Source organism: Monodelphis domestica, chromosome 6 (genome assembly GCF_027887165.1).
Source record: "Monodelphis domestica isolate mMonDom1 chromosome 6, mMonDom1.pri, whole genome shotgun sequence".
NCBI lineage: Eukaryota > Metazoa > Chordata > Mammalia > Didelphimorphia > Didelphidae > Monodelphis > Monodelphis domestica.
The window spans coordinates 264,297,067-264,323,397 of NC_077232.1; the positions used below are offsets into that span (position 1 = coordinate 264,297,067).

The 26,331-nt window shown below is 37.5% G+C and overlaps 1 protein-coding gene across 1 annotated transcript; it reads left to right on the plus strand.

Annotated features, from left to right (window-relative positions):
- The first annotated feature begins 3,792 nt into the window (after positions 1–3,792).
- LOC100015779 (all-trans-retinol dehydrogenase [NAD(+)] ADH7) lies at positions 3,793–25,598 on the plus strand. Its single transcript, XM_007495901.3, has 9 exons — positions 3,793–3,932; positions 6,688–6,789; positions 9,394–9,532; positions 11,334–11,421; positions 11,519–11,735; positions 16,006–16,266; positions 18,596–18,731; positions 22,195–22,333; positions 24,994–25,598. Exons 1-9 carry the CDS (start codon positions 3,915–3,917, stop codon positions 25,016–25,018), a joined length of 1,125 nt encoding a protein of 374 aa, XP_007495963.2. The 5' UTR covers positions 3,793–3,914; the 3' UTR covers positions 25,019–25,598.
- The last annotated feature ends 733 nt before the right edge of the window (positions 25,599–26,331 follow it).

Genomic DNA, 26,331 nt, shown 5'->3' on the forward strand with positions numbered 1-26,331 from the left:
AGCCTGCGTTTTTTCTCCATAAAAATTTTCGAGGGTGATAGCTTTCTTCTTTGATTTCTTAGAGGGATTTTGAGGCTCCTGTGCACTGTTAGTAATTTTTTCCCTGGATGTTTTCAGTTTCCTCTTTAGTCAGAAATCAGAGTCTACTGAACAGGGGTTTTTTGTGTGTGTGTGTGTGTGTGTGTATGGAGTTAACGAGCAGGCTCTCTATTTTCCTCAGTCCTTTGTGGCTTTTCTCAGTATCTTCCTCCAGCGAAAACTCAGTGTTTTCGCTTTCTTGCCTGCCTGGTTTTCTGGTTTAGCTACTTTTGGGGGTGGGTCCCCAGCAGAGCTGGTCAATTCCCCAGGACCCCTACCCCCCAAAAACCGCTCCCTGTTCATACCAGAGGGGCTCCTGTCTCACTCCCTGGGTCCGGCGGGTGCGCTGGCTCTGGGCACCTGAAGTCCGTGCTCCCTCATATCTTGAAGTTTTTTGCCAGGTGCCTTGGGGGGGGGGGATTCCCCTGCTGTCCTAGTCAGCTCTCACAGGCACAGAAGTGTCCTCTCCTCACTTCAGAGGCGTCCCTTGCTCATTCCTCTGGGTGTGCGCTGGCCCCGGCTCTGGCCCTATAAGTGGGGTTGGGGGAGGGTGGATCCGCTTGCATTTGTGAGGAAGCCCTTTCCCCTCTTAAATGCTGTTAAAGCCTCAATCCCATGCACCTTTACTGCTTCTCCCCACTCTACAGCTTCTCCGCTTCTCTGATATAGATTCTAAAGGTCTTTTGGGGGTGATCCTTAGATACTTATCGGTGTATGTCTGTATGTGTTGGGGAGAGTTAATAAGCTGTGTTTAGCTGGCCGCCATGCTTACCTGGAAGTCCATCAATATATACTTTTTTTAAAAGTTCATGGTCCTCAGGAAGCAGCTTGTGCAAGGCAAGTCATTTTCACCACCTTGACCACTATCTCTCCTCAGGTCCTCATGGTGACAACCCAAGATTCTGAATCCAAGAGCCTTAGGCATAACAATATTTCCAGACCAGTACCCTTCACCATCATTCTTGGAAGAATTTGCACAGTTGGCAACTGATCCTAAAGAAGCTACCACCACAGTAACTAAAGACTCAGAAAAGAGAGTGCTTGTCATTCAATCCTTGGCTCTCTCAGATGGTACATTAGAAACTGATATGATGTTTATCTGTATAAATGACATGAAAGAAGAGACATTACCCTCTGCTTTGCTCTAGTACTCTACAGACCATGAGATTTTCCCACCTGACTTCCATCTAAAATCTTCCATAAGGTGAGCTCTTCAAGAGCAGAGATTATATGATTTTTCTATTCGTGTCTCCAGGGGTTATCATATCTTCAGATATAGTAAGTGCTTAATTGGTGTTTTATTTATTAATTAATTCTCCAGATTATAAACTTTTGTTTAGAGGATAAATTATTATAATATAGAAGAACTATTCTACAAAAAGGCTAAATATTATCTCTGCATCATTCATCCCTCCCCATTTTTGAATTTGACCTAAAGTCTCCAATGTGCCAAATAGCTTTGCCAGTTTGTCAACAGAAAATATCCTAATGAAATCTTTCTTTGTTTGTATTAACACCACCCATGCTGGCACCATAGTACCTTTGCTCATAAACAAACAGCTTTCAGTTACTAAGATTAATGTGTATTTTTTTAGTTCTGGATTAGTACAGTGACTTTTTTTTATTTATAAAGTTCTCCCTCTCTTTCTCTCTGACAGCCTGCACGAAACTCTGGGCTTGAGCTATTTTTATATTTAAAATAATGTTGTTCACATGTAAAAGCAGTGCCTGTCTTTACCAAATGCATATAGTTTGCCTTCTACATTAGTATGACCACACAAACATACATGACATTAAATATATAACAAAAGAGTACAAGTTTCCTAAAGCTCATGTCTGATCATTTCACTTCCTTAACTAAACAAATTACAGGGAATGGGGAAGTAGATCATAAGAGTTAAGAAGACTGAGGAATTGGTAGTTAAGGTAATTTAGAGCACACCAACATGTTCTTTGGAGTCCGCTAGCATAAGAGCAAGAACTGGGGTAGAAAAGTAGGACAGAGAACAAGGCCCTAAAATTTTTGAGGAAGGAAGGATAGGTTGGAGACCATCAGATAGTGGTCATTACAATGATTCATAGGTTTGAGCTAGATTATATAGCAGAGCCTGTACTGAGTAAGATAATGCTATGATGGTCAGTCCAGTCTAGTAAACCTCAATGTAACCCAGCCTGAATCTCTATCAATGGAGTCTAAACACACACATACACACACACACACACACACACACACACACACACACACACACACACACACACTACACCAGTAGATTGCAGCAATAACATGGAGGTGGCTAGAGTTGTTTTCAGTCATGTCCAACTCTTCATGATCCCATTTGGGGTTTTCTTGGCAAAGATATTGTAATGGTTTGCCATTTCCTTTTCCAGCTCATTTACAGGCAAGAAAACTGAAGCAAACAAGTTTAAGTGACTTGCCCAGGGTCACATATCTAGTAAGTATCTGAGGTTAGATTTGAACTTGGGAAAAGAAATCCTCCTCTATCTACTGTCTACCTAACTGCCTGAGCTAGACACCTCCAAAATGACATAAAATTCAGATAAACCTCCATGATATATGACAGGCATTCCCATCAACTCTTTTCCCAAATCCAATGGAACTAACAAAAGCTAGGTGGTATAGGAAATACAATATCAGCCTAGACTCAGGAAGACCTGAGTTCCTATCTGCCCCCAGATATTTACACTGTGACCCTGGGTAAGTCATTTAAACTTTGTTTACCTCAGTTTCCTCACATGTAAAATGGTGATGATAATATCTATCTCCTAGGGTTATTATGAAGATGACATGAGATAGTAATTGTAAAGCACTTATTTGGCACATAGTAAATGCTATATAAATGTTAGCTATTATTATTATTAATTAGGTTCAAATGTGGGGACTCTTAAATAGTATTTTATCCTTTTGGCTGACTCTCCTACACAGTTTTAAAAACCAGGAACATCCGAAGTTACCTCCTGTCTCATATTTTCCATGTTAGAAGTTATGGGCAAAGAGTAGTACTGAAAGGATCAAATATTTCATCAGGGAAGAAATGGTTTATAAAATTGCAGGAAGAACAATATCAATCAGTACATATTCCTGAATAGTTCCAACCCCATTTCCTTCTCTCCAGAAAGTAATTTGGGGAATAAACTCATCCCAAACCAGAATGGAGGAGTTGACTGGGGGAATTCTGAAGACAGGTCCAGAAGACAGTGTCAAAAGAAATCTGCATTGTTCCCACATCACTGGACACAGCAGACACATCTTGAAGATGACCATTCCTTTTTTCCAGTTAAATAATTGTCCTCTGTTGAGCAAGGTTTCCCCTACCTGATCCCTCTTTCCTATTTGGGAGTGGATTGAGGAGGTCCAGAGGTTACAGTCATGGGGTGTTGAGGTGAATGAATAGAACAGAATGAGAGAGGAAATGATTCTCAACATCTGATGTCTTTAAAAAAATCAAACTCTGTTGATGAAAATGCCAGGATTTGAATTCTCAGGGTGTGGTCTGAACTCTTGGCTTCATGTAGCTACAAAGGTAAAAAAGGATATTTTCATCACTCTTCATTATTATTTGACTAAGTCTCAGCTCCCTTAGAGGCATCACATCTTTGTTGGTTTTCTTTCCTTTCCTTTCCTTTGAGAACTTCAACAATTCGAAGGGTGGGACCAGATTGTGAAAGGGCTGGAAGGCGCTGAGTCATGTTTTTGAAGGCGTGCTTTGAAATAGGAATATTTATCTGAAGGCATGCTAGCTCACACACAAGGCAGTACAGACGGTGGTCAGAACACTACAAAGTCTATTGAAGACCAGAACTAAGAGAGAGGCAAGATGAGCTCTGCAGGAAAAGTAAGCAAAATATTTCTGTATCTTCACAAACTGGCAAGATAGGTAACTCTGCAATCTTCCAGTATCTAAATGATTTATTTAGGGAAATAAATCTTCCAGAGAGGAGAGGTTTGCCTAGACAGGCAAGCATTCAACATGTATCTAGGGTGGAATTTTTCACTGCTGCAGGATGAAAATGGGAACTGTAAATGGAATGACCATGGGGAGAGATGGGGTCCTTTCTCTAGTACTTTGGCAATAACTGATGAAACATGTTTTAAATTGTTTTTACTAGAATGCTCATTGATCCAGTTAAGTAACAGAAACCAAAGAATAGAAATAAAATCTATAACAGCTCCAAGGGCCTGGGTGTGCCCATGAGGTTACCAAAGGATATGATTTGTATCAGTTACTTATGGGAGGGTAAGGAGTAATGATGGCTTTCTTTAATGATTTGTTTATATGAACAAAAAAATAACTGAGCATAAGGATAGGGAAGAGGTACATAACATTTTTTGTATATCACGGACCCTTTGTAAGGCTCGTGGACACTTCAGAATCATGCATTTAATAACTAGCTGTGTGACTCTAGGCAAGTTATCTAACTCTGTTTCCTTTAGTTCCTCATATATAAAATAAACTGGAGAAAGAAATGGCAAACCATTCCAGTATCTTTGTCAAAGATCACCCAATGGAGTCATGGAAAGTCAGACACAACTAAAAAACAAAACATAAACATACATAGAATAACATGGGAAACCAATTATATATTGAAAAACAGTCATTGAAAGGTTAAAAAAATCATGATCAGAGACCCCTAAGTTGAGAACCATTGATAGAGTTTTAGATTTTACAAGACTTTCTCAAACATTAAATATAGTTCTAAAAACAACAATATGAAACCAATAAAACCAAAAAGTTCTATTCATCTTACTTTGTAGGGGAAAAAACTTCAGTTCACAGAGTTTAAGTGATTTGCCAATGGTCACACAACTAGTAAATGAACTTGGGCTAATGTTTTTCTTAATCAAAGTTGTATGCTTTTTCTACTATCTCATGCTGCTGCTTGTTAGTATATATATACACATATATATAACTGAAAACCCCTTTATACACTAAAGATTGAATCTAATTTTAAGAGTTTGAGTATTTGCTTCATTGAGCAAAATGACCCAAAAATATTTAGAAGAACCAGAATCTAAGAATACATTAAAGGACTGATATTTTTGGGGAACATCAATTGAAATACCTATTTTTATTAACAATGCTATAACTAAAACACAATTTGTTTGTTTTTCTCATGTTGATATGGATCTATTATTCACCAAAATATTTTTTTTTATATTTCCTCTTCATGAATGCATTTTATACCATGAATGACATTTGAAATTCAGATATTTGGAGAAATATAATCCTTTGGGTTTGAAATTTGAAAATGGCTTTTAATGGAAGATGTACCAAGAGCATCTGAATTTAGTTAATTTTGAGATTGGCTGGTTATCCTGAAAATGAGACGAATCTGATAACTGTACCCATACTTAACTCAGCTAATTTTCATGAGTTAATTTAAGCAGTTTTGAATTCTATCTTTTTTTTTTTTTTGTTAAGCCTTACCTTCTGTCTTAGAATAGATATCAGTGCCAAGGCAGAAGAGTGGTAAGGATTAGGCAGTAGGGGTTAAGCGACTTGCCCAGGGTCACACAGCTAAGAAGTGCCTTGGGCCAAATTTGAATCCAGGACCTCACATATTTAGATGTTGCTCTCTATCTATTGACCACCTAGTTGCCCCTGAATTCTATCTTAATATGAATGAAGAACTGTCATAAATAATCTATGGATTTGTAAATGGATTTTCTGATGGCCCCTAAATCATAATTAATCTTAAATTTTGGTCACCTCTGTCTAAGGTTACATAGTGGCCCATGAGGCTTATCCCTAGAACAATGGAGGCAAGGATTATGGGTTTGCAGAAGGATCATATGGTTGACTCCCTGGTGGCCATGGTGGCTGCTCTGAGACTTTCTCCCATGAGATATGTTTTTGTAGAGCTTCCATTTTCTACATTTTGCCACCTACCTCCCCTTTTCTCCCCTCCCTTCTCTTTCCCTCTCCTCCCCTCTCCTTACCTTAATTACCCTCCCCTCCCCTCCCCTCCCCTCTACTTAATTCTCCTCCCTCCCTCTTCCCTTCCCTTCCCTTCTCCCTTCCCTTCTCTTTTTGTGCTTGTATTACCAGCACTTAGCATTGACCCTGACACATAGTAGACAATTAATAATGTTTATTGACTAACTAACTCTAATATGTTAGTGACTGACAGCCAGTATTTGCATTTTAAAGAGGAGATCTTAATTGGGAAATAGATAGCGTGACACAAAAAAGGGAGGAAATGCTGACTCTGTTGGACATGGAGATGACCAGGATTCTCTGGGAGTTAGCTCCCAGGTTCAGCTCCTCTGACATGTTTCTGATTTGCACAATCTCTTCCTTTCCTCTACTTTTGGACCACAATTGCACTGAAAGAGACAAGGTCATTTTTTCTTTTCTCCCAAGGTCTCTCATGCCCATGTCTCCAGCCTTTAAAGAGATGGCATTTTCACAACTGTAGTAGTTCTGCAATGCAAGCCTGCAAATGCATGGGAAAGTCTTTGCTCACTGAGGGATGCTAGCACCACAGCCCACCCTGATAAAATGCTTCTTTCAGGGGAGTTTCCCACACTTAAATTGGTCAGATGTCAAGGTTTATGGGTACCTGAATATGTTCTTGCTATTTTCCCAGGTGATTAAATGCAAAGCTGCTGTGTTGTGGGGCCTAAAGCAACCCTTTTCCATTGAGGAAGTGGAAGTCGCTCCACCAAAAGCCTGTGAAGTTCGAATTAAGGTACCGACATTCCTAACATGGGCTTTTTTTTTTTCCTTAAGAGAAGATCTGAGATTTCTTTCTTATAGGGAACTGTCAAAGAGGAAACTCTACCCATGCATATTGTCATATTCTTTACCTAAGAGACTTAGAATTGCCTGGGGGCATTAATAAGTTCAAAGACCTTCTCAGACTCAAATAGGCAATATGGATCAGAAGTGGGACTTATCTTTAAGTCTTAAGGGATTTGTTTCAGTCAACACTTACATTTAATACCATTCTAAACATTTACTATCTCATAATGATAAGGGGTTCTTGATGTAAAGAAACAACACCCTTAGAGCCATAGCACTGGCACGGTTAACCAGTTAAATAGTTCTGAGTCATTCTCTTTTCTTTATGACATTAGATATGACTTAAGACATTTCTCTTAGAAAGGTATTTGGAAATCCTATAGCTTAGTTAAATGCAAATCAGTCTATGGTGTCATCATCCCCCTAAGGTCTTTGATTCAGATCTCTACAAGTACATTAGAAAAGGAATATAAAAGTCACCTAAGAGGAGAGGTCACCAATATTGTATCATCTATTGTGAATCTCATTCACAGGGCTCTGGATCAATGCTTCCTAACTTATTAAATTCTATAGCAGTTTCACTGTGTTAATGTTCAGTTGTTCACTCATGTCCAACCTTTTGTGACTCTGTGGACCATGCTGTCCAAGGGGTTTCTCAATCAAGATACTGGAATAGTTTGCCATTTCCTTTTTTAGTGGATTGAAGCAGAGGTTAAATGACTAGCCTAGTAACACAACTAGTAAGTGTCTAATTCTGGATTTGAACTCAGGACTTTGTGACTCTAGATCTAGCTCTCTGTCTGCTGAGCCACTGAGCTGCTCCTTGTGCCAATTTAATTTTATTTCAGTTCCTAATTTTGTAGGGTTCATCTTTGAAATTCTATCTCTTAGGTGTTCTTCTCCCTCTAATATTTCATTTTCTTTCCTCTCTGTCTCTGTCTATTTGTCTCTCTGTCTCCCCCCCCCCACACACACACACACCTTTTCCCACCTCATGGGTTGTTTTAAAGAAATTGCAAAGTTATTTATCAATCTCATACTTCTACCAGAAAAAAAGGTCAATCTTTTTTTAAAGGTTGTAGAGGCAGCTAGTTGGCATACTAGACTTGGAGTCAAGAAGACTTGAATTCCTACCCTACCTCAGATCCCAACTATCTATATGGCTTTAGGCAGATCATTTTACCTCTTAATGTTCCTCCCTCCAACATCAAAGGTTTGGGTTTTGCCTCCGGAACCATTTCCTCTTTTCTTTCTGGACTCTCTCACTTGCTCCCAAGGGTTTAATCATCATCTTTTTGGAAGTGATTCCCAGATTTGTTAATTCTTCTCCCTTCCTTCCTTTTTAGTTTTAATACTGTCTTAGCAACTGTTTATTCCTTATTTCAAAGTAGATTTCTGAAAGCATCTCAAGTTCAACACATTAGAAAAAGAACCTTATTTCCCCTAAACCCACTCCTCTTCTGGTATTTCCCCATTTTTGTTGAGGACATCCTCCTCCTCCTGGTTAATATAGTTTCAAAATCAGGGTCATTCTCAACTCATCTCTCTCGATCATAGAGTGTAAGGCTTGGAGTAAGAAAGACCTAGTTTAAATCCGGCCTCCAAGGCTTGGCTCAAGTGCTACCTTTCCTGATCACCCCTCCCCAGTTGTTGTTGGTCTCCTTATTATCTCAAATAAATTTATGTTCACTTAGTATATATTTTGTATTTACTTATTTTTGAATGTGTTTTTTCCCCCCTCAGTGGAATAGAAGCTTCTTGAGAACAGGGAGAGTTTGGTTTCATTCTTGCATCTTAGCTTTCTTGAAATCTTAGCATTGTGTTTTGCATAACAACAAATTCTTGTTGAACTGAATTAGAATTTATAAAATAAAATACAATAAAAATAAATTATGGATTGATACTATTTTTTTTATTAATGAAACATTTTGGAATCCTATGTGCCTTGAGTAATGACTAATTTCTTAAAACCTTTCTTATTCTCTTTCCTAGCCATATCCAATGGTTCATTCTCTAATAGTCTAAATCATAGCTCTTTGTATTTTCACTATAAACTTTAACTTATCTTTTATGTTACCTTAAAACAGTGTTTGAGGTCAAAAAACTTGGCACTTTGCCAACATTGTGACAAACAGCATAATTACCAACTGGATCTGGATCTTTCAGAAAAAGCTTACTTTCCTGTTGATCTTCCCCTTGAGATCATCTTGGGGCAAATGCTTTGTGAAATATAAGCTAGAAAAATAAAAATGGAAATTCCATATTTGATGACCACATGAATCTTTGGTGATGTGATGATACCTTGCTTGGTTCTTCCATTTAAATACTACATCTCTTCATCTGATATTTCACTGCCCTGCTGGGTTGTATTCCCTCACAATGAAATATGTCAAATAGTAGACAAAATACCCAGCACAATGGATTCACTGATGCATTTATAAGAAGAGCATCTTCAAACATAAATTGCATTTCACTTAAGAATGGTCTAAATGTCCCCTTCCTGCTATGCCCAAGATGTCCTGTTATCCCCTGTCTTTCTCTTTCCATGTAGATTTTGGCTACAGGAATCTGTCGTACAGATGAGCATGCAATCAGTGGTGCCATGACCACTAAATTTCCAGTAATTGTGGGACATGAAGCAACTGGAATTGTAGAGAGTATTGGAGAAGGGGTGACTTCAGTGAAACCAGGTGAGGAGAGGTTTTTAACCCAGGGTCTATCTGTGAATTTGTTTTTTAAAAAAATTAATAACTAAATTTCAGAATAACTAATTTCCTTTGTAACTCTACATATGTTTTATTTTAAGCACTAAAAACCTTATTCATGGGCTTTATCAGACTGCTAAAGGATCTAAGAAAAAAGGTTAAGAACCTCCTGAGGTAGAGAGATAGTGAGTAAAATAATAATTATTCAAATGAGGGGCAGCAAAGTGGCACAGTGCCTAGAGTCAGGAGGACCTGGGTTCAAATATTGCCTGTGATATTCCAAGCTGTATGACTCTGCACAAGTGATTTAACCCCATTTGCCTAGCCTTTGTCCTTCTGTTTTAGAGTTGCTTCTAAGACAGAAAGTAAAGATTTAAAAAATTGCTCAAATGCCAGAGCAAGAAATTTAGGTATAATATAGCCTTCCTTCTGCCTCACAAACCTAGGAAACACTCTCCTACAAACAGACATCATGTTGTTCAAGATAAGAGTGGGTTCAGACTTGGAGTCATGATACTAATGAGGTGTGCAGGTAATATTTCCATGTGGCAAATTTTTTCCCAATTACATGTAGATACAAATAATTTTTAACAATTGTTATCTGACATTTTGCAATTCAGATTCTATCCCTCCCTACCTCCCCCTGAAGGTGATAAATAGACTTGTATTCTGATCATTCCCTTTCCTCCTTCTCTCCCATCCACCAATATCTCCTAGATAAGCATTTCTGACTAAGATTAAGGAAGGAAAGAAAGAATGAAGGGAGAGAGGGAGGGATGACAGAAGGAAGGAAGGAAAGGAAGGAGATAGGAAAGGAATGAATGCAAAAGTAAGGAAGGAGGGAGAATGGGAAAGGAAGGAAGGGAGAGAGGGAGAAATGGATGAAGGAAAGAAGCATTTATTAAGCTTCTCCTATGAGCCAGGCACTGTGCTGAGTACTTTACAAATATTATCTCATTCAATGTTTGAAGAGTAGAAGCTATTATTCATTTTACAACTTGTGGAAATTGAGGCAAATAGAAGTTAAGTGATAAATTTTAACACTTAGGCGCCTCAATGTAACTAATTTGTGTGTTTATCCAATCACTTTACTCCCCCCTTGAATCAGTGTGACATGATCAAAATCATGGTGTAGGCTCATCTCTATAGTCTAGGTAACATGCCACTAACACTTTTTGATTATATTCTGAACCACTGATTGAGTTTCTTTATGAGAGGGGAAACTCTCTTCCCATTAATAGCTATTTTCTTATTCTTCTCAATCTTTCACATTCCTGATTTCTCACAACATGATTATATTCCATTATATTAATATACCATACCTTTTTTATCACCTTTAATCAAATGATACCATTTTGTGGGCAGTTTTTTGTTTGCTTGTTTTTTTGCTACTCAAAAAGTGTTGCTATGTCTAAGAGAGATATTAGATGGAGGTGAAATAGATAGAACAGCAGCCTCAGCGTCAGGATGATCAGAATTCAAGACCTCTCTCTGGCATGTGTTTGCTGTATGACTAAGTAACTTAACCTTTCAATTTCTCTAAACGTAAAAACTATGGAATAGTTACCTTTACTGGTGTAGTAATCCTTAGGGCTACTTTCCCAACTTGAATTCACTTATAGTTTCAGGTGTCCACACTTTGTACTTTTTTATATTACCACAACACACAGACATATAACCCTCAAGAGTTTAAGATGGAGCCTTGGCACATGGTAGGTCCTCAAGAATTATTTATTACTTTGAACATTTTAAGCAATGTTTTACATCATAACCTTTTTGCTTCCAGGAGACAAGGTTATCCCACTCTTCCTGCCACAGTGTGGAAAATGCTCCTCCTGCATAAACCCTAATGGCAATTTGTGTGTGAAGGCTGAGTGAGTATCATTTCTACTGAGATTTCATTTTAATTTTCCATTACTACTTAATATTAAGACTGCATTCATTTACTGATGCTTTTGATATATCAAATAGTGTTACTGGCAAGGGAGTGTTGTCTGATGGCACCACCAGATTTACCTGCAAAGGGAAGCCAGTCTACCACTTCATGAACACCAGTACCTTCTCTGAGTACACAGTGGTAGATGAAAGTTCAGTTACTAAAATCGATGCCAATGCTCCTCCAGAGAAGGTCTGTCTGATTGGCTGTGGATTCTCTACTGGTTATGGGGCTGCAATGAAGACTGCCAAGGTGAGGACATGAATGAATGCTTTCATTCTTGTGAAAGATGCTTTTCTTAATTTTTACCCTATCAAGCATCTAGATGAACAATTTTTGAGAGCCAAGCCTGTAGTCTCTCAAAGAAGAGGTGGAATGGTCAGAAAAATAAGAGATGAGAGATAACTGAGTTCTCAGACCTGTGCTTAGGCGTCACTCAGTGTTTTGCCATTGCACAGGGTTTGTTTACTATACAGCTTCAGTGAGTACATGCTTTTCTGGCCCACAATCATTTTTCAACATACGTTTCCATAGAACCTAACAACAGATACGAAGGCTAAGGAGATAGTCAACAAAACATTATTGCTAAGTGCAGGGTCTGAGAGTAGAATCAACATGACCCAGATATAGGTTGAGGAATTCAGAGCCCAGATTTGCCATAAGTTTTGATGCCTAGAAAACAGAGTCCTATCTAAGTGGGTATATAATAATCCTTAGGTTTAATTTTGTAAGTGGGATCTCCTGGTAATATTCTGGAGGGAAAGAGTGGGACATCTGTATTAATCCTGCAAGCATGTTGCTCTCATCTATTTTTCCTGGGACTAACTAAGAATAATAATCATAGAAATTCCAATAATAAGGGGATGTTAATAAGGAAAGTCATTTGGGGGGTTTCAGTTTCCATCCTTCCTGGGGGCTGCTTTGCAGTCCACAGTTTCCACGTGTGACCATGTCAAACAGTGTGGTTTTTTGATGACTCTCAGCAAACAATAAAATATCCAGCTAATCATGCAGAAGCCCTTGTTCCACAAATATAAAAATTTAGTGACAAAAACATTCAATTTGAAAATCTTATTTTTCATTCAGATGATTTCAACATCAAGAACACTCTCTAATATGCTTTATCAGCAATTTGAATGAATTCCCCCTCATCATGAAAAAAATGCCTATAGGCATGAATGAAAGATTATTTTTTAAATTTAATCTATTTCCCCCAATTACATGTAAAGCCAGTTTCCAGCATTTAAAACAAATTGAGTCTTGAATTCTCTCCCTTCTTCTCTGCCTCATTGCTGAGATGCTTAGCAATCTTGAATGGATTTTACATGTGCAATTATGTAAAACACTTTCCCATATTAATCCTTTTGTGGAAGCAAACTTGAACTAAAAATAATAAGAAAGAAAAAAAAAGTTTGCTTTGGTCTGGATTCAAACTCCATCAGTTTTATGAAAGATCATTTATTAAGCAGTCACTATGAACAAAATATGGGGAAAACAAATAGAAAAGAAAGTAAATCCCTGACCTCCCACTCACATTCCACTGGAGGAGTCAACATCTATAACAAATTTCTGGCACAAGTCAGAAATGTGATATAGAAAATGAAAAGAATACACAATAAAATCTCATCTGTTTGTGTCTCATGAAGTTAAATTTTGTTGTAGATTAGGCACAATGGACATAATTTTTTGAAGTAAAAAATTCCTCTAACTGTTAGAAGTTCTAACAAGTCTATTCCAAGGCTTCTCCCTAATTTGGAGATGACTGTGGGTTCTTAAGTCGAAAGAGGAAATAAAGATAGCAAGAGGCACACCTCCTTTTTCAGGGGTATTCAATATGAGGATTCAGTGCATTGCAAAATGGAATTTCCTGAACTTGAAACTAGTGAGTAAAAGAGAACACCAAAATCTCATTGGGGTGGGAAGGTGGCTGACCTGGGTTTTGTTTTTCCTAATAAAATGTATTTTAGTAGCATTTGAGTAAGCATCAAATTCTCAGGATTTTACTTTTGGCATCTGGACAATCTTCTCAGTTGATTTATCAAGGTGTTGTACTGTGCCTTTCTTAGAGAACATAGATGCCATCCAGAAATGTTCTGGTATCCTTGGTTTTTATGGTTGTGGCCTGTTGGATCAGAGCAGCTGAGTTTTGCACAAGTTCAATATACTTTCCTTCAAAAACTAATTCATCTTTTGGAGTTTGAGAAAAATCACAATCCAGACCTGCTCTCACAAGTACCCTTAAATTTCAGATTTCAACATGTAAGCCATTCTCTTGAATAACAGTTTTGATGAGGATTCTTTTCAGAATGCTCAGGATAGTGTCTTTGATCAAAGCATGACAACAGACATGCAAAGTGTGGAGAGTTCTTTTTAATTTCCCAACTACTTGTCAACCTGGAACTTTTTTTCTTCTTCCCAAGGATTCTGAGCTCATTGTTAGCATTGAAACCTCTCTGGTACCCTTCACACAGCTTTGCAGAGGGAAGTCAATGTTTTCTTGGATGTTGACCATCTGGTTAATTAAAATAATCTTCAGTCTGCTCATGAATGGGCCAAATATTTAGCTATAAGTCTTCAAAATCCATGTCCAATTGAATACAAACCATATAAGTTTCAGGCCTGAACCAAATCTTTTATGTTGGCACGAATTCAGGATTGGAATGAAATATGAAACTTGAAAAACATCTAATAATTTAACAATTACTTAGCCATGACAAAGGAGAAACTATTTGTTGAGGACATAGTATTGGTTCACTTGAGTGTAGCATCCGTGTTTCTGTATTCATCTGTTAATCAGAACCATGGGGGAAGAGCTGATGACTCCTCCTGTCCTCCTTACTTTTTGCCTTCTGTAGGACACTAAGTATATATGTCAACTGTCCCAGGCTTACTCTCCTGAATTAATTAACTCATAAAGACACTTACAATGTCTTTTAAGCACATTATAATGTCCTAGCCTAGTCCGCATAGGATAGGACTTGAAGAGATTTCTCCTACCACACAGGCACTACCAATGAAACATTCTTTAAAATATTCCGTAATTGTTATTTCCCATTCATTCACACAGGACTTCTTCCCTCTTCCCCAGACTTTAAAAGTAATAAGACTATATATATATATATACCTATGAGTCATATTAATGAAGTAGAACATTGAAGTGAAAAATAGTAAATAGTTTGTAATTCACAGAACTGGAATCTTTACTTGATTAGTACTTGGGAAGGAGATCCAAAGGAACTCTATTGGCTGGATATCTCAGGTAACACTTCTATGATCAGTGACTTAGGCTGAGATAATGTCAGCACAAAATGACTTCTGAGGTATAATTTTGTTTAAAAGTTCCTATAGTATATTCTAAACAATATAATATGATTCTGATTTTTTTGAAAAGTCATTTTATTAGATTTTCCTTGAGCAGATCCCCGAATTTTTGATCCTACATAAATACTCAATTATTTCAGGATGATTGTTTTTTTTTTGGATAGTTCAATGTTTGTGCTATTCACTTCTTAATGCTATAGGGAACAGCTTTAAAATCATCTTAGAATGATGACTCGATAATAATATGATCAATGATTAAAATGAACAAAATCCTTTGCTTTCCATTTTCCCAAACTGTCTTTTCATTGCCTTGCATATAGTTGATGCTTAATTAATGTTTGTTGTATTTGAATTTGTTGAATTCTGTTCAGTTGTTTCTGATAGTAGTGTAAAAAGATATCATTGAGCAAATTTATGATTGGCATAGAAAATAGATGAGTAATATTGATAACAGATTCTTGAAGAAATGTGCTGGACTCCACTGAATATTGACAGACCTAGAAAAAGTCTTCCAGAGCAGTGGATAGATTTTTCCATAGAGACTCAAAAAATATAGGCAAGAATCTGACAATGATCAGTTATAGTTATGAATCAATTTATCCCATAGGAGTATTATTATTATCATTATCATTATTATTATTATTATTATTATTATTATTATTGAGCTCATGGATCCAATTAGTCAATCAATCAATAAGCATCTATTAAGGACTTAACTCTATGCCAGGTCCTGAGCTTGGGCTTGGAGATAGAAAGACAAGTAAAACCATCCTCTCCCTGAAGAAACCTTCTATTAGTGGAAATAACACTTGCTCATATATGTAGATGCAGAATACATACAGAGTAAATATGAAGACATTTGAGGGATGGGGCAGGGAGACATGAGGGAAAGAGGATCAAGGAAGGTCTGATAAAGATATAAGTAAGGTTACTTGGGATATCAATATATTTACAAATTCTTTCTTACTAAGTACCTATCTGTGTCTCCTTTCATGAAAGCTGTGGTTCTATCTCTGATATCTGGACTGCTTATATTTCTAATCCTTGAAAAGCATCTTTATCAGAATCAGTTTGCTAGTGGCTATAATGGGCTAGTGATGCTTTAGATTTCATGTTACCCAAGATTCCAGACTTACTATAATATTACTTTTATTGGCTCAATCATTAATTACTGAGGTCCTGTGTTTTTTCATCACCATAGGTCACCCCTGGATCTACATGTGCTGTCTTTGGGCTGGGAGGAGTTGGCCTCTCAGTTATCATGGGCTGTAAATCAGCCGGTGCTTCACGAATCATTGGAATTGACCTCAACAAAAGCAAATTTGAGAAGGCCAAGGCTGTAGGAGCCACTGAGTGCATCAGCCCTAAGGACTACACAAAGCCCATCAGTGAAGTCCTGAGTGAAATGACTGATAATTCTGTAGGGTACACATTTGAGGTTGTTGGACGCCTTGAAACCATGGTAAGTTATCAGCAGGTAGAGAAGAGTTTGGGGTTATTTTGTTTTATTTAGAATATTTTTCCATGGTTACATGAGATTCTTGAGTCCTCCCTCTCTCTTCCCTCCCCCCTCTCAGAGCTTACTAGCAGTTCCACTGGGTTTTACATGTATCATTGTTCAAAACCTATTTCCATGTTATACATATTTGCAGTAGTGTGATCTTTTAATGCCAAAAACCCAATCATATCCCTATCAAACTACATGATCAATAATATGTTTTTCTTCTGTGTTTTCTGTTCCCATAATTCTTTCTCTGCATATGGATAGCATTCTTTCTCATAAACTCCTCTGGATTGTCCTGGGTCATTGCTTTGCTGCTAGTAGAAAAGTCTATTACATTCAATTGTGCCATAATGTAACAGTCTCTGTGTACAATGTTCTCCTGGTCCTGCTCCTCTCACTCTGCATCACTTCCTGAAGGTCATTCCAGTTCACATGGAATTCCTCCAGTTCATTATTCCTTTCAGCACAATGATATTCCATCACCATCAGATACCACAATTTGTTCAGCCATTTCCCAATTGATGGGCATCCCCTCATTTTCCAGTTTTTTTTTGTCACCACAAAGAGTGCAGCTATGAATATTTCTGTACAAGTCTTTTTCCTTATTATCTCTTTGGAGTAGAAATCCAACAGTGGTATGGCTGGGTCAAAGGGTAGGCATTCTTTTAAAACCTTTTGTACATAGTTCCAAATTGCCCTTCAGAATGGTAGGACTAATTCACAACTCCACCAGCAGTGTATTAGTGTCCCAATTTTGCCACAACCCCTCCAATATTTATCATTTTCCTTAGTGCAAATGATTTTAAGAAATATTATTGCCTCATTTTATCCTATCAGCCACCTTGCCAGGAACGTCCTATTCCTATGCCCAGTTTACAAATGAGGAAACTGAGGTCAAAAGAGATGAAATAACTTTCTTTGAGTCACACAGCTGGTAAACATTTGAGACTAGATTTGAACTCAAGGCTTCCTCACTTCGGGTCCAGCATTATATCCCCTATGCCATCTGGTTGCCTAATGAGGAGAAAAGTAATACCATTAATTTGACTTTAAAGAGCTCAACCTGTCCCAGTGGTCAACTCAGAGGAGAAAAGGGAAATCATAGGGTTATTAAAGCAGATTTTAAATGTTCTTCCCAAAGAATTCTTGCCCTTTTGCTTCTCCTCACTTTCTTCATCTGTGATTTCTGCTTTCTGTTGTGTAAATCAACCTGGGCAAATGGACCTTCAGATTAACACAGTGGACACTGACCTCGGGTTACCAAACAGACATTGAAACCCCTTTGCTGAAACTTCTTAAGAAATATGTTCTTCTGACTCCAACTAGAGGGCTTCAGTAGGTGGAATTAGTAAGGAAGAGAGGGATTTGGAGGGGTTGAGCCAAAATCCCTGAATATCATTGTTGGTTAAGGAAATCACTTTACAATCTTATCATTCATGTCCTTCAGTGACCTAAGTATAAGCAACTTCTTTAATGGTGGTTGTTTACTATTGATGGACTTTGCTTCACCTCTTACCTAATAACATTTAGATTTATTGTGGAGGCAACTGGTAGCATGCTTAGTTAAATTTTTACAATACCAATATGTTTGCATTAGGTACTATTAATATTAAATTTAATCTATCTAATAAACTTCTACATAGTCCCTAGTTAATACTAAAACGATAGCACCCAGTCAATAACCTAGTCCTGTGCAGAGAGAGGGAAGGGGTGGGGGAAGACAGAGAAATGGAGAGAGAAAGGGGATGGGGAGACAGAGACAGAGACAGAGAGAAAGGGAGAGAAAGACAGAGAAACTAAGAGAGAGACAGAGAGAGAGAGGGAGAGAGAGAGAGAGAGAGAGAGAGAAGAGAGGGGGAGAGAGAGAGAGAGAGAGAGAGAGAGAGAGAGAGAGAGAGAGAGAGAGAGAGAGAGAGAGAGAGAGAGAGAGAGAGAAGTGACAGAAAGTTAAAAAGTAAGGGGGGGGGAGAGAGAGAGAGAGAGAGACAGAGAGAGAGAGACAGAGAGACAGAGAGAGACAGAGAGAGACAGAGAGAGACAGAGAGAGAGAGATGCATGTTTGAATATATGTTCCCAATTGCCAGGACCTATTTCATGTTAGACATATTTAGTACATAGCCCATATAGGCAAATAGCAAGCTCTGAACAGAATCTGGTTGATGTATTAATTGGGGGTGGGGGGAGGCAGGGGGCTGTGCTAATTGGTGGCAGTGGAGCGGGGCATAAATCCCTTGACATTCTGATAGATAATATAAGTAGAACATTTTCTCTTTCATTTACAAATCAGATTGATGCTCTGGCTTCCTGCCATTTGAGCTACGGGACCAGTGTGGTAGTAGGAGCTCCCCCATCATCTAAAATGCTCACCTATGATCCTATGCTACTGTTCACTGGACGCACCTGGAAAGGATGTGTTTTTGGAGGTATGTGGTGAAGAAACTGAAATTATTCATTCATATAAGTGTCAGGAACTATGCTAAACACAGGAAGTAGAAATAGAAGCAAAAAAAGAAGAAAAGCTAGACAGCCCCTTCCCTAAAGGACCTTACATTCTAATGGGAGGATAACATGTAAAAGGGAACTAGAGAAGGTGGAGGTGTAGGGGTAAAGAGTAATCCATAGAGCCAGGAGAGAAATTAGCCCAGATGGCCTCAGTTCCTTCTGAATAACATAGTCTTGGGCAAGGAACCAAAAAATCAGAAGGAGGGTCATAGCCATTAAGCATCTGTAGAATGAGAATATTTACACATAGGTGGAAAAGGCTTGACATTCTAATATGTCCTTTGCCAAGGGAGAGGAAACCTATGGTCTTATAAAAAAAATACATGTATACACATATATTTAAACCCTTGTTTTCCATCTTAGAATCAATATGTTTATTGGTTCCAAGGGAGAAGAGTGGTAAGGTCTAGGTAATGGGGGTTAAGTGACTTGCTCAGCTAGGAAATATCTGAGGTTAGATTTGAACCCAGGACCTCCCATTTCTAGGCTGGCTCTTAATTCACTGAGCCACCTAGCTGACCCTTTAACTCAAGTTTTCAAAAGACTTAGATTAACTATTAGTCCATAAAAATATTTGCCATCGAAGGCATTTTTGTGGCTATATGTAATTTTTATATTAATTTTTATAGATTTTTTACCTCAATTTCATGTCTAAGTGTCCCCTCTCCTATAGAAAGGGAGAGGAAAGGACACCAAATTAACATATAAATCAAATGTGATATATAGACAATATTCTAAATCCATAGTCTCTTGCAAAGAGGGAAGAGAGGTGTGTTTTTTCATATCTCTTTTGAGACCAAGCTTAGGTATCTTAATTACACAGCATTCAGCTTTATATACACATTTATTTGAGGTAAGGGGAGGTGTTCTCATTGGCATGGATATTATTGTATATTGTTTTCTTGGTTTTGCTTACTCTGTACCAGTTCATATAAATCTTACCATGATTCTCCATAGTCCTCATAGTAGTGATTTCTTACAGTACAGTAACGTTCAATCCCACTTATTCTCATAGCTGGAAGTTCTAGTTTGTCCTATCATTGTATACAATGTCTATAGAACCATGCATACACATTTCCTAAGCACCAGTGCAGCACTTTCACTTCTTGAATTGGAATAAAAGAAAAATTACAGAAAGGTTGGAGATTCCCATCAAGGCAAATGAATTGATCTTCGTAATTCATATTTATATAGTGTTTAAAAGTTACAAAGCACTTTATTTCCAACAATTCTTATGAAAATAGCTAGTGCAAGCATCATTCCCAATTTACAGATGGTTCCATCCAGAGTTAAGCAAATTGCCCACTTGTCACATTCAATAAATATCAGATCCTGTGCTCAAAACCAGTCCTCTGTTTCCAAGACTAACATTTTTTTAAACTTTTCATCCTGTTCCTGATAGATTTAAGAAAGCTAGCACAGATTAGCAGATTTGGGAAATTAAGGAAGCCAAAGAAACCAGAAAGCAATTGTGAGCAGGGAGAGTACTTCAGGCATGAGGAGCAACCAGGGGAAAATATCCAGATTTGGGAGATCTAATGTCTCCTGAGAACAACACTAAGGAGGCTAAAATGGATTACAAAATGGGATAGGTGGATAAGGTGGAATAATAACTGAATTTTGTACATTATTGAGTTGCTTTAATATAATTTTAATATAAATTATATTTATGATATATGTCATATTATTTATATATAATATAAATTTATAAAATAATATAATTTTAAATTATAAAGAGTCATTGTAATAGTTAAAGAAATTGTTGAGGATTGAAGAGACACGGGATAAGGAAGGTTTTGTAACAGGGAATGGAGGAGTTGAAGGGATAGAGGGAATATGGCTACTAGTGAGGGAAAAAGAGAGAGATACCTCCTGCTGAAAGGCTGTCTTTGAAAAATGGGGTTCCCTAGAAATGGACCAACTATTATAGCCTGAGGAAATGTCTTCTCTATTGATTGATGTCAAAGATTTAGGTAAGACAGGTAGCACGGACCCTCCTAAGGGACAAGCCCTGACCAAGGTCATCCCACAGGGGTCTGATAAGGACCACTTATGGTTGAATGGCTGTCCTTGGGTTCTGCTCCTTCTATGTCCCCCTGAAATGATAGTTCTCCTCTTATATGACTGCAGGTTATTTAACTCAATATAAATTTAATAACAAGTTTGGATTGGGAAGGTATCAGGGTAGAGGGAAGAGGGGTTCCCTATACTTTTCCCCAGATTGGGTTTGAGTCTCTCTCAGCTTTTGAACTGAAGCCAGGCCTCACAGGCTGGTGGAGGGTTTCTTTTATTCCTGTCTATGCTAATTTGTGCTAGCTTTCTTAAATTCAAAGTCATAGCAGTAGACAGCAAGAGGAAGAAAAGGTTCTGATCTTCAGAGCTAGTTGGGTCAGTCTCTTTGAGCTAGTACCCCCTAAAGACCAGCCTTACAGTTCAAACTGCTCCCCTTCAATCTTTTTGTTCAATGACATGATCACAGGGAAAAATCCAGGAATAGAGGTACTTCTATTCAGAGTCAGGGAGAGAGGACTCCTTCCAGTCTGAGGGCCAAGAAAGAGAGTCCTCAAGAGCAACTGTCACTCTCCCAGTTGCCTCTGCCCCCACCAACTGTAATCTCTGTCCATCAATCTTCACTCTAACATTCTAACTTCTATCTCCTCCACCTCAGTGGCAGAAAATCCAAAGCTTGATTCAATTTTCCTTTCCACACCATGTAAATATGATCCATTATTTCTACCTCCAAAGTCCCTAAAGGATATGATCAAGACAGAGTGAAGTTTTATAAATGAAATAAAACTTTTGTTAATTAGTAAAGGACAGTAAGTTATGAAAGAATTTATCCCCTTGCACTTTACCCTTTCATTTTTGCCAAGATCTTTTATATACTTCAAGTATGTCATGAAATTTTTCTTTTGATTCAAAAAGGAATCATACAAAATAAAGGTTATGCTTATGCCTGAAGTGAAATATACTTAAATGTTCATTAGACTTACAATTTAACTCATTTGAGTTTGAAACCGGTGCTGATGGTCACTATTCCCTTCCCACATAAATACATTATCTCTGTCTCTCTCTGTTTCTCTTTCTCTCTCTCTCTGTCTCTGTCTCTCTCTGTGTGTCTCTGTGTGTCTGTCTCTGTCTCTCTCTCTCCCCCCACCCTTCATCCTATGCAGTTCTCATCTACTTAGTTCTATAAGTCCTCCCTACACAATCTACCTAGTTCTCTGAAGGATGATAGAAATGTTAATTCTTTATACAGAAACAGTTAGTGCTTTCCTTTGTGCCCCAAATACCCAGTACATAATAAGCACTTAATAAATGTTTACTGACTAATTTTTAAAAATATTGTACAAATAGTAAAATATTGGTGCTTAATTTTTTAAGGTTGGAAAAGCAAAGATGATGTCCCAAAACTAGTGTCTGATTTTTTGGCAAAGAAATTTGACTTGGACCAGTTAATAACCCATGTTTTGCATTTCAAAGACATCAATGAAGGATTTGAATTGCTCTCCCAAGGAAAGAGGTATGTGTTTTAAATATGTTTGTCTTACCAAAAAAAATGCAGTTTTTATAATATTGTATATGTAAATTTTGTCATGCTGTATATATGATTTTTTTGCATTTGAGGCTTCCACAATATAAAAATCATCATAAAATTAATATTAAGTCAAATGAATAAATGTTTTCCTTAGTATTTTGGTACATTTTTATCATTTGGTCTATAAAGTCTTGATTCTTTTACAAAATTGGAGTTCACTTTGGTGATGTTCAGGGTAGTAGAAAAGATACTAGATGTAAGATAGAGACATGGACAAATGGCCTGGGTTCAAATGGAAGTCATGCTTCCTATCAATCATATGACTTCATGATTGGCAAGTTATTTCATGCCTCTGGGCCTCTTTTTTTTTCCTCTGTAGAGTGATGGGGTTTGATTTGATGATATCTAAAGTGTCTAAGTTATGATCTTATAGATAATTTCCTATGAGTTTGGAACCCTGAGAGTTCTTGACATTGCTCCATAATACTCCTAAGAAGACGAAAGCAAAGAATGAATGCAAATGGCGAATGGCAAGTTTTGTTTAAGTTTTTAAAAATTATTTCAAATCTGCTTTTTCTCCCTCTTATCTCCCCACCCACAATTGAAAAAGCAAAGCAAACTGAAGTCCTTGTAACAAATTTGTAAAGTCAGCAAAACCAATTTCTCCATGGCCATGTCCGAAATTTTTGTCTTAGTCATTTATATTCTGAGTTTATCAGCTCTCTGTCAGGAAAAGATGTCATGTTTCATCATGAGTCCTCTGGAATCATGTTGATCACAGTTTGTAAGTCATTCAAAGTTGTTTGTTTTCATAATGTTACTATCATTATATGAATTGCATTTTTTTTTTTGGTTCTGCTCATTTTGCTATGTGTCACTTTTTAAAAAGTGTCTCAAAGTTTCTTTGAAAACTATCCCTTTCCTTGTTTATTATGGCACAATATTACTCCCTCACATTCATATACCATAACTTATTCAACCATTCCCCAAGGGATGGGCTCTTGTTTCATTCTCAATTCTTTGTCACAATGAAAGTGCTGCTAATTATTTTTTTTTTTTTACAGAAGAGAACTTTTCTTCTCTTTGAGGTACAGATACAATAGAGATATCACTGGCTCAAATGCCACCCCCAGTTTAATAATATATCCTGGTTCCTTCATCTTACAGAGGAAAAAAACTGAGCCTCTGGGAGGTGACTTTCTGAGGGCAGGAGGCTAAGCCAAATCTTCCCAGTGTATCTACTCTGGTGGCCAAAGTCCCCATTTTAAACATCAATGTTCTGTCAACCTTTAACAGAATCTCATGTAAGAAAGTAAAATCTCTTATTTGAGTGAGAGAAAAGCAAACCAACTTTTATAAGAAAAACCCACTAAACTGTCCCAGTTTCTCTTCTTTGCCAGGAGAGCAAGGGCTCGTAGAATGGTAGATTTAGATATGGGACAGACTTTAGAGCTCATCTTTTCCAAACTCTTCATTTTACAAGTGTGAAAACTGAGGTCTATTTTAGATCTAAAATAAATCACTCATTAGAGACCTCAAGACCAATAGAAATGGCATCAAGTCTCATTGATCTCCAAATCTCTCAGGCTCCTAAAACTTCACACTGTTTTATGGGATGAAATTGTGCACTGATTAGTATTAGTACTCATAGATTGGCAACTTCCTATAGAAAATTAGTGAAAGTTAGGTGCCCTTTACTAAGTAGATATCAATCTCTCCTTATGAAGAGTAGAGAAATCCCCCTCCCCGAGCAGCTTTATCTATATAAAACTCACTTCTCATGAAAGACATCTTGAAACTTACAAGTTATAATCTTGAATATGTGTCCTAAATGTTTTAACCTGAAAGACCTTGGACTATATCTAAATTCTGACTCAACTTAGAAATTGCAAACTTAAAAAAATGCTCCCATAGGTTTGGAAGCATTGGGAAAATTTAAGGAGGCTAGAACATGATAAAGAAATATGAAATATAACATACAAAAGCATTATGTCACACTCAGATGGTGAGAAAGAGAAGAAGGTATTGTGTTATGATTCCTATAAATTCTGAGTTCATTTGAGCGCTGGGGGACACTGCTTCTAAGAGAGTTCTCCAGTCAGTGCTCTTTGCTCTCGCTCTCTCTCTCTCTCTCTCTCGTTCTCTCTCTCTCTCTCTCTCTCTCTCTCTCTCTCTCTCTCTCTCTCTCTCTCTCTCTCCCTTTCTCTCAATCTCTCTCTCTCTCTCTCTCCTTTCTCTCTCTCTCTCTCTCTCTCTCTCTCTCTCTCTCTCTCTCTCTCTCTCTCTCTCTCTCTCTCTCTCTCTCTCTCTCTCTCTCTCTCTCTCTCTCTCTCTCTCTCTCTCTCCTCCCTGATCTTTGCCCGCTAAAGTCACATGATCTCGGCCAGCATCTTATCAAGTCTCCTGTCTGCTCATTAGAGTGATTAGAGTGATTTCTTGGGTAGGAGCCACACCAAATTCCACTGTGCTTTGTCTGTTGATCTTTCAGGTTCATAATTCATTTAAAGAGATACTACATTTATTATCTATGTGCATGCTAGATAGAATGGCACATCACAGTTTTAATCAAAATCTCGTACTAAACAACTCTTTCTTAGAAGATATGAAAACAAATTATTAATAGGATCTTACATTTTCTATTTCAGCATTCGATCAGTCATTCTGATGTGAGCTCCTAAGAGACGGGGGATTCACGTGGATCCATCTTCAACTGATTCTTTCTCTGAGATTTTACTTTTATATAATGACAAAAACACATGCAACCATCTCCCGTGGATAGAACACAAAACAGTAACTAAGTGCCTTAGAATAAATAAACCTTTCCAGAATAAGAAATTAATATTGTCAATGACACAATTCAGTTTACCTGGGGTTTTATCAGGGTGTTAATATTGTTGTTGTTTTTTTTTAATTTGTAGAAATGGGTTTTTCTGGACTGGAACACTAGTTAAAGGTATATTATGTTCATTACTTTTGATCAAAATGTGAATTTTAAGTGAAATACCAATATCCTTGGGTAAAAAGTAATAAGAGCTTAAAGACTACTCTTTCAAGGATTCCTATCATCTTTACACAGGAAGCTAGACTAGGCATTATAGGGTATTGGATAATACTACAATGAAACTCTTGTAAAGACTTCTGGAATCATATTTATACCACAGAAGACCTATGCTTTTCTTCCTTTATGTATCAAATGAGATGGATATTTTCTAAACATTCTTTTAAAAAATAAATTTGTTGTTTTAAGTAACATTGTCTTATCACATGATATAGTTTACTTCTTTCCATTTGAAATAAGAGGAAAAGTCAAACTTTTTTTTTAGTTTGTTTTTAATTTAAATTTATTTCTTTGGTTATAATACTCACCTTATTTCCCTCCCTCCCCTCCATCCACCCTTCCCGGAGCTGACATGCAGTTTCATTGCGTATTACTTGTGTCCTTGATCAGAACCTATTTCCATGTTGTTGTTTATACTAGGATGTTCATTTAGAGTCTACATTTCCAACACATCCCTTCGACTCGTTGTTTTTCTTCGGTGTTTTTACTGCCACAGTGTTTCCTCTGAATGTGCATAGTGGTTTTTCTCATAAGTTCCTCGGAGTTGTTCAGGATCACTGCATTGCCACTAATTAGAGAAGTCCATTACATTCGATTGTACCACAGTGTATCACTCTCTGTGTACAATATTCTCCTGGTTCTGCTCCTTTCACTCTGCATCACTTCCTGGAGGTTGTTCCAGTTTCCATGGAATTCCTCCACTTTATTATTCCTTTGAGCACAATAGTATTCCATCACCAACATATAGCACAATTTGTTCAGCCATTCCCCAATCGAAGGGCATCCCCTCATTTTCCAATGAAAAGGCAAACTTTTAACAATCAACTATAAGAAAAAAAAAGATCCATTAGGCAAAGATTTACAATATTTTCAAGGGGGGGGGGAGAAGTCCCCACTTTCAACATAAATGCAAAATGAGGAAGAA

What these genes read in the sequence shown, in the direction of transcription:
- LOC100015779 (XM_007495901.3), top strand. An exon ending in CCTGTGAAGTTCGAATTAAG is followed by an intron (nt 6,790 to 9,393) that starts GTACCGACATTC and finishes CTTTCCATGTAG; the next exon opens with ATTTTGGCTACAGGAATCTG. An exon ending in CTGCAATGAAGACTGCCAAG is followed by an intron (nt 11,736 to 16,005) that starts GTGAGGACATGA and finishes TCATCACCATAG; the next exon opens with GTCACCCCTGGATCTACATG.